Source organism: Ochotona curzoniae, unplaced genomic scaffold, assembly GCF_017591425.1.
Source record: "Ochotona curzoniae isolate NIBS_2020 unplaced genomic scaffold, NIBS_Ocur_1.0 contig_2754, whole genome shotgun sequence".
Taxonomy (NCBI): domain Eukaryota; kingdom Metazoa; phylum Chordata; class Mammalia; order Lagomorpha; family Ochotonidae; genus Ochotona; species Ochotona curzoniae.
The window spans coordinates 13,577,374-13,591,173 of NW_024465582.1; the positions used below are offsets into that span (position 1 = coordinate 13,577,374).

A 13,800-nucleotide genomic window follows, 5' to 3' on the forward strand; every position below is an offset into this window, starting at 1 on the left:
TGCAAGTGGGAAGAAAAGTGAGGGTGTTTATCTGTAGCCACAGAGAAGAATGCGTTTGATGGAAGAGGCAATCAGTCGTGTCCAGGGCTGCTCAGAATGAAGTAAGATGGGAACTGAGCACTGAATCGGTCACCAGCAGTCACGGAGGCCCTGCCCGGCTACGGAGGACGGGGAGGACAAGCTGGATTCGGCCTTGAGAAAGCTGGGGAAGCAATGAGTCACCTGAGGCTGTTTAGGAAAACGCCCACGTGTCTTGTCAGGGCTGGCTGCTGAAGGAGAAAAGAGGGTGCAGGTGACGTGTCAGAGGAAGGCAACAGAAAGATGGAGGGAAGGAGGACACGCAGCACCCCGGGGAATGGGGCAGAAATGGGGGTGTGATGGAGGGGGGAAGAGTGCAGCTCCTCAAATGTCTCTGACACCAACCCACGTTTTCTCAAAATAAGCTAGCTTCCAACCTAAACCAGTCCGGCTTTCAAAGCCCTTCTTCATCTAGTCCCATCTTACCCACCCACTCATTTTATCTACTCTCAAGAACAGCTTTCACCTCCAAGATGACCAACCTCAACTATGTACGGACCATTCACCCACTCGCTCCCTCCCTCTCTCAGATCCTGCTGGTCTTGGGCAGCAGGGAGACCCACCTACATACCACAGACCCCAGGGGGGTGACGACTCTCACCACCTCCATCACCACTCCCACAAGACCACCTCCATCACCACTCCCACAAGACCACCTCCATCGCCACTCCCACGAGACCACCTCCATCGCCACTCCCACGAGACCACCTCCATCGCCACTCCCACGAGACCACCTCCATCGCCACTCCCACGAGACCACCTCCATCGCCACTCCCACGAGACCACCTCCATCGCCACTCCCACGAGACCACCTCCATCGCCACTCCCACGAGACCACCTCCATCGCCACTCCCACGAGACCACCTCCATCACCACTCCCACGAGACCACCTCCATCACCACTCCCACGAGACCACCTCCATCACCACTCCCACAAGACCACCTCCATCACCACTCCCACGAGACCACCTCCATCACCACTCCCACGAGACCACCTCCATCACCACTCCCACGAGACCACCTCCATCACCACTCCCACGAGACCACCTCCATCACCACTCCCACGAGGCTCCGACAGCTTCTCCTCAATTTATGGCAAAATCTGACACTATTTTATTGTTTTGTGTCAAGTATGCCAGCTTAGCTTCCATATTTAAGGTTTCCTTACAGTTTTAGCAGATAGCAAATTAAAAATACTTGCAAATTAAATGACTAATGGCTAATAAATCATCTACTTAGGAATTGCAGTAGGCTTTATGCCATGTTACTTATCTGCTCAATAAATTTATTCTTCCACCCTACTATCCCCCCACATTTAGAATTCAGAAACAATAACAAAAAAAGACAATGGGAGAAAGTAAAAAAATATGACCATTATTTATGTGAAAAAAAAATTCAGGAAAGCAATTAATAGCTAGTAATAAGAAATAGAAAACACTATTTATGACTATGCAGAAAAATTTGTAATCTTAAAAAAAAAAAAGCAATAGGCCCTAAACCAAATTTATCCCTGTCAAGAATAAGTGGAATGTGAAAGAACACTGTGTCCGTTTTGTTGGGCTGCTGGCCTCCCCTAGCTGGGAGGGAGCGGATGCAGTCCACTTTCTGGCTCACAATTTTGCTCACAGGGCAGTCCAAAGAGGTGTATTAAAGTGTGCTAGAGAAACAGACAGCAAACCAAATGTAATCAGAAAGGGATTGTGTTCAAGCAAGGAAACAAGAGAATGGGTAGCAGCCAGACTTAGAAAAATCAGGAACTTGGCCCTGTATGAACCACGTTATCGCTCCCAAGGGTGCCACCTCTATGATGTAAATCATCTATAAAGTTCCCTTTTTCCTCAGTGCTGTTACAGATGGAGGACACACTCAAACCATATCCAAACTGTAGCTATGACTAAAATACTGTAGTTTTTAAAAAAAAAAAAAAAAAAACACTTCTGGGGGACTGTGATTGCGGCACAGAGGATTAAGCTGTCACCCACAATGCCACCAACCCATAGTGGTTCAGGTCCTGGGGGCTTAGCTTCCCATCCAATGTCCTGCTAATACACCTGGGAAAGCAGCAGATGAAGACCCAATTTTGGACCCCTACCACACATGAGGGTAATCTAGTGGAGTACTAGGTTCGTGGCTTCGGCCTGACTCCAGTCACTGTGGCTATTTAGAGAGTGAACCAATGAATGGAAGACTCTCCCTTTCTCTCTTCCATTCCACTTTCAAAGAAATCAAAATTTTTTTTTAAAGATTCATCTATTTACATGAAATGCAGAGTGACAGAGAGAGAGAGAAAGAATTTACAGCTGCTGGTTTATCCTCAAATGACTACATTGGCCTGGGGCTGGCCCAATCACAATGCTGGCCCCCAAAACCTTAAAATCTGTTAGACGTTAACTTAGTTCTAAGATTTTGCAAACACACCAGAATTCCATAAGCATCTTCCACCACTCAAGGAATAGAGGTATTACTGGATGTAAAGCGAGCCAACTCCAAAGGCCTCTTGCTAATTTCAGGAAACTCAATAAGCTATTATCCTAAGAAACCATAGAAATTATTTGTGTTTTTAAAAAGAAAGAAAACAATAATATTTCATTATCCTTTTTCCACAACCCAGTCAAAATGCATTTCCCAGAGCAGAACCTTCCTTCTCCGTCTAACGATTTCGAGTACTACACAGGAAAATCTAGTTAACACGGAAAGCAAGAAATCCTGGCAAGGTCCCAGAGTGGCAACCAACCTTATTTGAACTGTATCAGGCTTTCTTAAGGAATAAGGCATCTAGTCAAGGAATAAGCTACTTTAAGTCATATACTACTTTGAATAAAGTCACAATGGCATTTGCTTTACATTAATTTCTTCTATAAATGTTCCTACAAACAGGAACTAAGTCTAGGATTTTAATCATCTCAAGGTTACTCTGTTACTCAGTTTGTTAAACTACAATGTCACAGCTGTAAACAGGCTTGTTCAATTCTTTACCTAATTTGCCTAAATCTAGCATATGGCTTTCCAAATCATCATGACAACTGAATTCTGGCAATAACCCACACACCCACATTGGGATTCCACGTTTTGTACTGATTATAAAAAATTTCAATATCATACCACAACAGTAAAATTCTTGGGGAAATAGGCAGCAGAGCTGCTCTAGTCCTCTCGGCAAGGACCACATCTTCCATTATCCTCTCTTCAGAACCAACTGTTTGCACATATTGTCCAAATCTATCCACACCTTGCTCAATCACTAGCAACCGCTCCCTACAAGGTAGCTCATAGACACATTTACCACAGCCTAATCACTCTCATCTTCCTCTTCCTCATCTTCCAACCGCCCTCACAGCCCATACCCTAACACATTCCCCAGATTAATCTGCCAACCATCAAACACCCACCCCCAAAACAACCCTTCCCTCCCTTATGCACTTTTCTCCAAATTGTCATTTCACTCCCTTTACCATCCCTTACTCTACATTCCTTCACATACAAACTCATTTCATCTCCCTTCAACACACACCCCACCCCCCCCCCCCCCCCCCCCCCCCCCCCCCCCCCCCCCCCCCCCCCCCCCCCCCCCCCCCCCCCCCAACCCACCCCTCCCCCCCCCCTACCCCCCCCCCCCCCCCCCCCCCCCCCCCCCCACTCCCAATTGGATTCACCCCACACTCAAACTCACCCCCTATACCACCACACCCACACCCTATACACAACAACCCCCAACCCCCACCACCCAACCAAATCACTTCTACCCCCAACCCCCAACCCCCCCACCCCCCCCCACCCCCCCCCCCCCCCACCCCCACACATACAACCCCCCCCCCCACCACCCCTCCCCACACACACACCCCCCCCACACACACTACACACACACCCCCCCCCACCCCCCCCCCCCCACACACCCCCCCCCCCCCCCCCCCCCCCCCCCCCCCCCCCCCACAAAAACCACAATTTTTTTTAATTTTTTTTTTTTTTTAAAACAGCTGGCAGAACTGTGGGGCAGTACTGTTGAGCAGTCAGTGGAGCCCACTGCTCAATTCAGGAATTCCTTCCAGTGGTGACACCTATCTGGCACTTGGAAACAGCCCTAAGTCCCAAGTCCACCAGTCCTCATACCCACAGGTCCCAGGAAAACCACCTCTGGAGTTCACTTGAAGCACTGAAGTTGCTAAATCCATGCAGTGGAATACATACTCTACATGCATGTTTCTACCATATCTTCAATACAAGGTATTTAACAAAACCGAAAATACATAGCCCTCCAAATGGATTCAACCAACCACACACCAAAAGGATTCAGAAAAACTCTGTGTCTGTACTGAATACAGTCAGACTTTTTTTCTAACTGCTATTAAAAAAATATATATACATATATATATATATGACTTAACAACCATTCACATGACATTTACATTGTATTAGGAACTGCAAGGAAATCCAGAGATAGTTTAAAGTCCACAGGAGAATGTGTGGATGTGCAAAGGCTATATGCACATACATCATGTCATAGGAAAGGTTTGAGCATTTGCAGAATTGGACATCTCCGGCATATCTTGGAACCAACAACAGCCTCCATGCACACACACTCTCTCTGCCAATAGTCATTTCCTCAAATATACAGATAATTTGGAATAATCCATAGGTGTCTCCCTGTTGATCCAACAGTCTTGTGTGTGTGTGTTTAAGATTGACTTATTTATTTTGAAGAATGAAGATACAGAGAGAGAGATGGAGGAAAGCAGACATGTTCTATCTGCTGGTTCACTCCCTAAATGTCTGCAATAACCACCTGCAATGAGCAGGACTCAACCAGAAGCCAGCAGTCTGGAATTTCATGTGGATTTCCTGAATGGGTAACTGGGGGAACCAAACACCTGGAGCATCTTCCTCACAAGTACATTAGCAGGAAGCTGCACTGGAAGTGGAATAGCAAGAACTTGAGGCCAGCCCCCATGTGAGATGTTGAAGTCAGAGGTGGTGGCTTACCCCACTGTGCTACCATGTCAGCCCCTTGAGCAGATTTTTATGCTTGCTGTCTAGTTAATGCTCTACTAAACAAACCAAGCAAAAACAAAAAACAAAACTAACCAGGCTGCTCAATTTTCTAGTTTTTCTGTTACTACTCCTCTGGCCTCTCCTTTTCAAAGGCTTCCCTGATGAATGACACAAATGTCATATATCTTGGAAACTGATGTGGCTAAACAGAGCCACTTTTAAAAAATGAGTGGCATGTTTGCTTTACATGGTATTATCATAAAATTTAATTGTTTTGAGGCTAAGATAGGCAGACTGGCTATCAAAAATTATTCATTAATTTTATGTCTTTGTTGCTCCTTGTAAACCCTGGCTGGTGTTAAATCAGATGAAAATGCCAACAGCCATTTGGAACCCTGCTGACCACAACCCTTCTTACTACCTCAAGTTCTCACACTTCTGCTCAATAGATAAATCATGTAAGATAAAAGTATTACATGAGTGGCATTCCTTCCTTGAATATCTATTTACTGCGCAACTGCTCTGGGAAAAGCACCTGCTGCTACCACAGATCAAAGAGACAAAGACCACATACCTTCACAATCCTTAATCAAGTGCAAAGAATTAACCTAATTGTGATAGGCAGAACAAGAATCTGTACTACAAAACAGGAATGGGCAGGACTCGAGCAGGATGTCACACAAGTTACTCAGAACTGCGGAGGCCAGGGTGTGAGGATCGGCACCAGGACAAGCAGAGGCCAAACACCCCACTTGCAGAGAGAATTGGCACTAATGGTGTGGGGCCAGGTCATGAGCAACGGCCGTGAGCTTCCAACTGCACGCAGTGGACACTACTAACTGGTTAAGGTTAAAAGCAGCAGGCAGCAGAACTGGCAAGGTGACCAACTGCAGAGTCAATCAAGAGGGAACTAGCATATGAAGAACAGTGCTGCTGCCAGGGGGTGGGGGAGGACGGCAGGTGCAGGAGGCTGAGAAACACAAAGAACTGAGCAAAAAGGACTTACACCGCTGCCTCCCTTGCTCTTCCACTTGTCAGAAAGACTCCCCCATATACCTACCACCTCGCTCCCAGTCCTGGTACAACACTAGAGTTTCAACAAGCTTGTCTGGGAGGAGATGTACCCCCACTGCTGGCTGGAATTTTAGAGCTTTTGCTTCAAAGATACAGAAACCCTTCCGAGGAGCACAACTGCACCCCATTTATAACAGCAGCTAAGAAACAAACAGGGGAAAGGGCAAATTGTTTCACAACAACTCAATTATTCAAGAGCACAGCATAAAACTGACCCCTACACCCGAACTGCCACCAGATCTATCGGGAGCCCCAGGGCAGTTTTGAGTGAGAGCTTTGTTTTTGACCCTCACTGAGGCACTAAACAGATTCCTCCCTAAATTAAGTTATTTATGTTTCAAGCACCCTCCCCCCACTCCAAGAAGTCACACCTCCTGGTGAGTGAGGGCTGTGTCTTATTTGCCTTTGAATCTCTTAAAATAAACTGCCTCAAACTAAAAAGGTACTAGATTAATGTGAAATTAAATAGGTAAAAGATCCTTAAATACAGCATTCAACAATGTGCCCAGCTGCAGAAGGTCAGGCAGCACCCGCCAGCAGATGCCTAATTGCAGCAGGCCCCGGCAGCTGAGCCAGGAGGCTCTTTTGGAACAGATACTCGGATTCATGAATGCTGCAGCCAAAGAACCAGTCACAGCAAGAGGCTCTCAACACAGAGAGCAAAGGTCAGAAGTCAAAGGACAAGAGAGAATATTAATTTTGTCAATGGCGTCATCACTAAAATAATACATTCCTACATAACACAATTTCTCAAGATAGCATTCTTTTTGTCATAAGAAAGCCATCTCTCTCTCTTTTTTTATTTATTTATTTTTTTGTTCTACTAAAAAAGAAAATCATGACGCTCAAAATGTTATCAAAACATGTGTTTTCGGGCCTGACATTATGGGCACAGCAGGATAAGCCATAGTTTGGGATGCTAGCTTCCATAGCAGTCTAGGTTTGGATTCCAGCCCTTCTACTTTCAACTTAGCCTCATGCTAATGCATGGCTCAAGTGTTCAGGCCCTTGACATCTGTATGAGAGACCTGACTGGAACTGATGGCTCCTGGCTTCAGCATGGCCCAGCCCTGGCTCTTGCAGCCCTCTAAGGAGCAAACTATAGGATGGAAGATAACGCTTATGAGGATGTGAAAAAATTGGAACCCCATTGTCTACTGTTGAGAATACAAAATCCTGTTGCCACTTTGCAGAAGGACCTAGCAAGTAGTGAAAGATTAAACAGAGTTCACACAAGACCCAACAATTCCACTCTTAGGTACATACGCAAGAAAAGCTAAAGCCTAAGTCCACACTCAAATGTTCACAGCAGCATTAGACTCCATAGCTGAAAAACAGAAACCACCCAAATGTCTATCAACCGACAACAGATCAATAAAACGCATGATACCTATACCACAGAGTATTAGTTAGTAATAAAAATAAACTACCAGATGGCCAACTGATGCAAAAGGTATCCTAAGAGAAAGCTATTAGTCACGTACCACCATTTACACAACAGGGAATTCCACAGGAACCAGCTGTTGCCTGGGCAGGCTTTAGGGCAATGAGTGACTATCAATACATACAGGATTTCTTGTAATGGTGAAGAAAATGTTATAAAATGGGACAGTGGCCATAGTTGCACAATTTTGTGAATATAGTAAGAGCCACTGAATGGTACTCTTTAAGTGAGTGAACTAAATGATATGTGAATGGTATCTCAATAAAGCTGAATTTTAAAAACATACTTTACCTTGATGGAGTTGGGTCATCTTGGCCAAGGCGCGACATAATATTTATTAAGGTGTTAATTCCTAAATACGATAAAACAAACATATATACAAATATAGCCAGAAATTTTTTATGACTATCATAAAACACACAAATAAAATTATCCCACCCCAATTGACTTTAAATTGTTTAATACCTACATGTCTGAAGGTTTAATCAACAAATATTTAAAACAATTAATTATTTTGATAGGAGAAAGTTTTTCTTAACTCATCCATCCTTATCACATTGCTCTGCTCAAAGTAAATGCCACTTGGCATGGGTCAGGAAGCTCCAGTGAACCAGAGGACAAAAGTTGCCAGGGGACCCATTCCTGGGGAGGGGGCTAAGTGCTAAGGCTCATATCAGGGAACATGAGCCAATACAGGAGAGCAGACTGAGTGACCCACACCTACCTTTCTTCCGCATGTGCATGTGGTGAACTTTTCTGTCTCCATATTTGGGCTGCCGAATTCCACAGTTAGACAACGAATTCCTGGCATGATCAGGATTCATCCCAAAATTTAAATGATGACTTGGATGAGTCATGGCCAGCTAAAATTTCAACAAAGTAAATAGTTTTAAAATTCAAAATATAATTGAGTTCCTATAACCCTAGGACAAAGAAAAGGGAGCTCTCTATCCAGCCAGATGTTAAACCCTGATTTTTCCTCTCAACTCCAGGATCAAATTTCTGGAGCTCTGGTTCAAGCACCCTGGCTGAATCTATGTCTCAGAGAATTAGAATACTCAGCCCCTACAGAAAAGAATCACAAAGAAGGAAAAAGACTAGAAGAGGATGCTCAGGTTCAACAGGTAGTGTTCAAGTTTAGTCTGTTTCTTTAAGGGCTGGACTCACAAGGTGTTAAAGACCACCACAGTAGAATGACACAGAGTGAGGTTTCCAACAATCCTTCTCACCTTCCAGAACACAGAACTCACATACCTGCTGGCACTCATAAGATGAATGTGGCTTACATTATTCTTTTGTGAGTGTACAGGAGAGTCCTTCTTACCTGTAACAGACAACGATCTTGGAAAGTATAACCTATCAGCTTGTCCAGATGCATCAGGCATTGGTGGTAGCGTATATGATGGGTCAAAACAGGCAGCATCATGGCATGCTGGAAAAAAAAATACTTCCATATATTCAACTCTGTAAGAACTTAGAAATTGCTTCATTTGTTAAGCAATCACCAAGAATTATTTTCACATCCCTAATTCTATCTCATGAAGCCTTACGCTAGCTTCCTGGCTGCACTGCACCCTAGAGAGTCCTTTAGGAGTGATGGGGCACTGAGGTTGTTAAGGTACCACCCACAGCACCAGAACCCCTGGATCCAAACCCTGCTCTGCCACTCATTCATCGTGTGATTTGGGGCAAGGGATTTTCACCTCTTTGCTTCAGTTTCTTCACCTGTAAAATGGGGATAGTAAATACAGCTACTTCCAGGGAGAACAGAAAAAGACTAAAAGAACAAAGTAAAAATATTTTTGATTAGCAAAAAATATTTTTGCTTAGATCAAAGCTTGCTGGCTGCCTTTCAAGTAACCCTGTTTCCACCCAAATCATCAGCTGAGCTCTGACTCCCTCACACACATTTCTGTGCCTCCTTGTCATTCAGAAAAGGAATCACCTGTTCTGAAACTTGTTTAGGGTTAAACTACTTTGGAGAATCAAACAAAACAAACAAACAAAAACCCGCCCTTGCGCACAAGCTTGCAAAAGGTGTATGCAATTTTAACAGGGTCACAAACCCTGATACCCATCACTACACTTTGCTTAAGAACTTTTCAACAGACAATCTCCAAAAGTCACTCCGGGTTTCACATTTAAGAAGCCAATACTCTAAAGAGAGCTTTTATAAAACTACCAATGCAGTTAAGGCACCTGAGGACATGGAACTTACATTCTTGTTTCAATCAGCTATATGTTCCTTTTCCTTATTGGGAGATGATTTCACGGGAAGCATATCTTTACCCTCTTTTTAAAATAACACTTTCCAAGAATTCAGGAGAATGAAGAATTCATTCTTATTCATTAGAACTTAGAGGGCGGGCACAGCCCACAGAATGATTGACATATGCTGTCTATCGTTTAGTCTTCCAAGTATTTTAAGCCACATTGTTTAAAAATACATGAAATCGATTTGCTTGAAACTACAGAAACCAGTTCCCCATAATATCAACTTATAAAGAAAGATGAGTTCTCCCAAACAAGCTATCTAATCAAGGAAGTCTTCCAGTCTGAAATCAGCAGGCGACAAGCACCTCTGTGTGCACAGCCTTAAACTATTGGGGGAAGATAAAAAAGATGAAGATGGCGTTTTACCATCAAGGACACTCAAAGCTATAATGACCTGTATTACTGGCACTCTGTCCACTTTGTTCTTATGAGTGCTGCATTTTGAAATGACAAAATGGAAACAAAGCACACAGCCAAAATGTAACATAATTTTCCAGCACGTTAACTTGAAGGGGGTTTGATGCGAACAACTCAAGGCGGAGAGGCCATAAGGACTACACAGGCAGGTCTCTTTCTAAAGGATGAACTCAAAACCTTGAGGATTGCTCATTCTTAATGCCTCCTGTCAGAATCATTTCCCGCCAGCACAATAGCACCATCATTTAGAAGCTACTCTCAAAGAATTACTATAAATCCGAAGCCCAAGTCTGCGGCCTTGGAGGTTTACCCCTACTGACACGAGCTCTACCCCTGGAAGCAAACGCAACACAACTCAGGGCACAAGTCCAGCATCTTCCCCTTTGCTAACCTAAATCTCACTTGCTTTGACCTTTTTCTCATGTCAAATGCCTGAATCATCCATTGAATCACTGCACTACTAAATTGGCTCCAGACAGCGCCAGTTTTCTCTTTCCAAATCAAATTTTCACAAGACATACTGAGCATCTTCACAAGACACTATTCATTGAGCATCTTTATTTTGCTCCCTAATTCATGCTTGACAATGACCTTCATTTAATAAAGACAGACAGAGAGAAAGAAAAATGGCACTGTATAGTTGTTAACTCTCCTCAAATTTGCCCACAAAAGGGAGCAACTCAAGTAGCCTCAATCAAAGACCTACAAGCAGTCTACATAGAAGCTCTAGGACAAGGAATCCCCATGAATCACTGGGTAACGGGAAAGAAAAGGCTATGTGGGTGCAGCATCCGTGTGAGGACAGAAAGGAAGAATGGCAGGGTTTCTGATGGTCCTAAGAATGGAAGAATCCCCAAATTAAAAACCATTACCACTGGAAATGTGCCCCTAATTGGAGCAGGATCCACTCAACCTAGTTCACTGGTAAGCAGAAAAGGGCGGTCTAACAGTGCTGGCCAAGCCTGGGTCCTGCACACTCAGAGCTGAAAGCCGACTCCCTTGCACGGAGGCGCATGAGGTGAAGCATGGGACTAGAGGACACATATTTGGGAGCTAGTGTTGTGGCACAGTCGGTTAAGCCTCAACCTGCAACACCAGCATCTCGTGTAGGCATTGGCATGAGTCCTATCTGCTCCACTTCCAATGCTGCTCCCTAATGCATCTACAGGAGCCAGGGAGGGTGGTGCACGCACCTGGGCCCCTCTACCCAAATCGGCGGCCTGAAAGACTCCAGGTTCTTGCCCTCAGCCTGGCCCAGCCATTGGGGGAGTGAACCAAAGGATGGGATACACCCTTTTTCTGTCTCTCACTCCTTTACGTAACTTTGCTTTTTAAATAATTAGTTAATAAATGTTTTCAAAAAAGTTTGCCAGCAATTTATGAACAATTTCAGTAAAAAAATAAATCCTACATTAGCCACAAATAGACACAAGTCACTCTGCCTTTTTTTCTCTTAAAACTGCCCATAAGCCCATGTGTTCACATTTCACCACCACTCCGTGCTTCATTTCATTCAGCTATTTCTCAACCTCTTATTCATTACCAAAAATATTAAATGCACTTGCTTTGAATGTTCTAAAGTGCATTATTAAATGCCATGTGCCATCTTACTTGAGGCACACATAATGAAAGAAAACATTTACGCTAGCATCATTTAATGCAGTTGCAAGTAACAAGCCAATATTACTTACAAACAGCAATAAAGCCAATATTTGTTCCTCCCCTTTTAAATATTTATGTTTATGAAGGAGACACAGCCGAAGAGGTGGAGATGGAGAGAGAATGGGATTTTCCAACTGTTGATTCGTTCTCCAAATGGCTGCAATTCCAAAGCTGAGTGAAGCCTAAGTCAGGAGCCAGGAGTTTCTTCTGGGTTTCCCATGTGGGGGCAGGAGCCTAAGTCCTTGACTTTCTAGCAGAGAGCTAGGTGGGATGTGCTGTACCCAGGACGGACTGGTGCTTATATCGAACACCTGGCATGATAGGCAGCAGCTTAACCTTCTAAGCCAAATGCCAGCCAAAGTGCCTGTCTTTAATTAAAAAGTCACAACTTGCATTCAATATTATTAAAATCTTTATAGCCAAAACCATGAAGGACAATTAAGGGCCAAGTAAACAATGAGGCGAACATGGACAGCTGTTAACATGGCTGGCGGCCATGCTCACTTCATTGTTACATGGCTGTCAACATGGCTAGCAGCCATCCACACAGAGGAATATTTTTGCAAAGATCTTGCAGAAACTACTAGATCCTAGAAATGACTAAAAATAGACTCCTTGATGTAATCATGGAGGTTTAGTCACTAATACTACTTGGCAGGAAATCAAATCTGGAGAGAATGCCTTTGTTGACCCCTACTGTTTATCCAAGGAACTTTAAAAAAGTCAACCAAAACACAGCTAACCTCTTTAACTTAGGGACAACTGTTTAGGACATTTATGTCACACAAATAAAATATCTGAGAATTTTACAGCACAAAATCCCAGTCAGAGGCGTAGGCGTTAGGCAGCAGTGGGTTAAGCTGCCCACAGACTAGATCAGATTGCCAGATGCAGTCCCAGCTCTTGTACTTGTAATTCACCTTCTTGCCAATTCATATAGGAAGGAGCAGACAACAGTACAAGGACTTGGGTTCCTACCAGATGGAAAACCATGGCGAGATACTGATTCCCAGTATCAGTTTGGTCCAGTCCCGGTTGTTGAGGGCATTTGGGGATGATTTAGTGGATGAAAGATCTCTCTATATACACCAAAGGAATAACAGATTTAACTATTTTTACTGTTGAGCTCTTCGCTTGCACAGTCATGTTGCTTACTTGCTCCTAAACTCACTAAATAAATGGTCATATTAACACCATCTGGAGGCACTGGTATTGTGGTGCAGCAACAGTCTGTAATGCCAGCATCCCACGTGGGCATCAGATGGAATCCTTGCTGCTCCTCTTCAGATCCAGCTCCCTTCTAAAACGCCTGAGAAAGTAGTGGATGATGGACCAAGTGCCTGGGCCCTTGCATTCACACAGTAGACTCAGTTTGTCCCGGTCTCAGTAGACTCACTCAGCCCTAGCCATTAAGGCAATCTGGCAAATGAATCAGTAGATAGAAGATCAATCAATCTCTTTTCTCTCTCCCTCCCCGGCACTCCACTACTCTGAATTTCTAAGAAATGAATCAAGCTTAAAACATACACAGACACACACACGTCTATGGAACAAGGAATAATAAAATATCCCATGCAAAAATATTCATGTTGAGCTGAAAGTCAATGAAGTTATTCACCTTTATTATTCTCCTCTATAACATTCATGACTTATTTTAATTGGGATTGGCTTTTGACAGGGGATTAAGACACTGCATAAGACATGCCTGTGTAAAGTATCCCACGTCCTCAGAGCACCAGGGCCTCTGCTTCCAATTCAGCTTCCAGATAGCATGTACCCTGGAAGGCAGCAGACCGCGGATCAAGTACACAGGTCCCCATCACTCACATGGGAGAAGCAGAGTTTCTTGGTTCCTGGCTATGACCT

The 13,800-nt window shown here is 44.0% G+C and overlaps 1 protein-coding gene across 1 annotated transcript in view; it reads right to left on the bottom strand.

Moving 5' to 3' along the window:
* Window positions 1-13,800, bottom strand: part of DROSHA (drosha ribonuclease III) — a 99,897-nt gene that overhangs the window by 35,295 nt on the left and 50,802 nt on the right. Inside the window, exons 19-21 of the mRNA XM_040977429.1 lie at window positions 8,906-9,013; window positions 8,306-8,444; window positions 7,873-7,933 (exon numbers count right to left, since the gene is read on the bottom strand). Of these exons, the coding sequence (XP_040833363.1) occupies window positions 7,873-7,933; window positions 8,306-8,444; window positions 8,906-9,013 (308 nt within the window). The remainder of the gene's footprint in view (window positions 1-7,872; window positions 7,934-8,305; window positions 8,445-8,905; window positions 9,014-13,800) is intronic.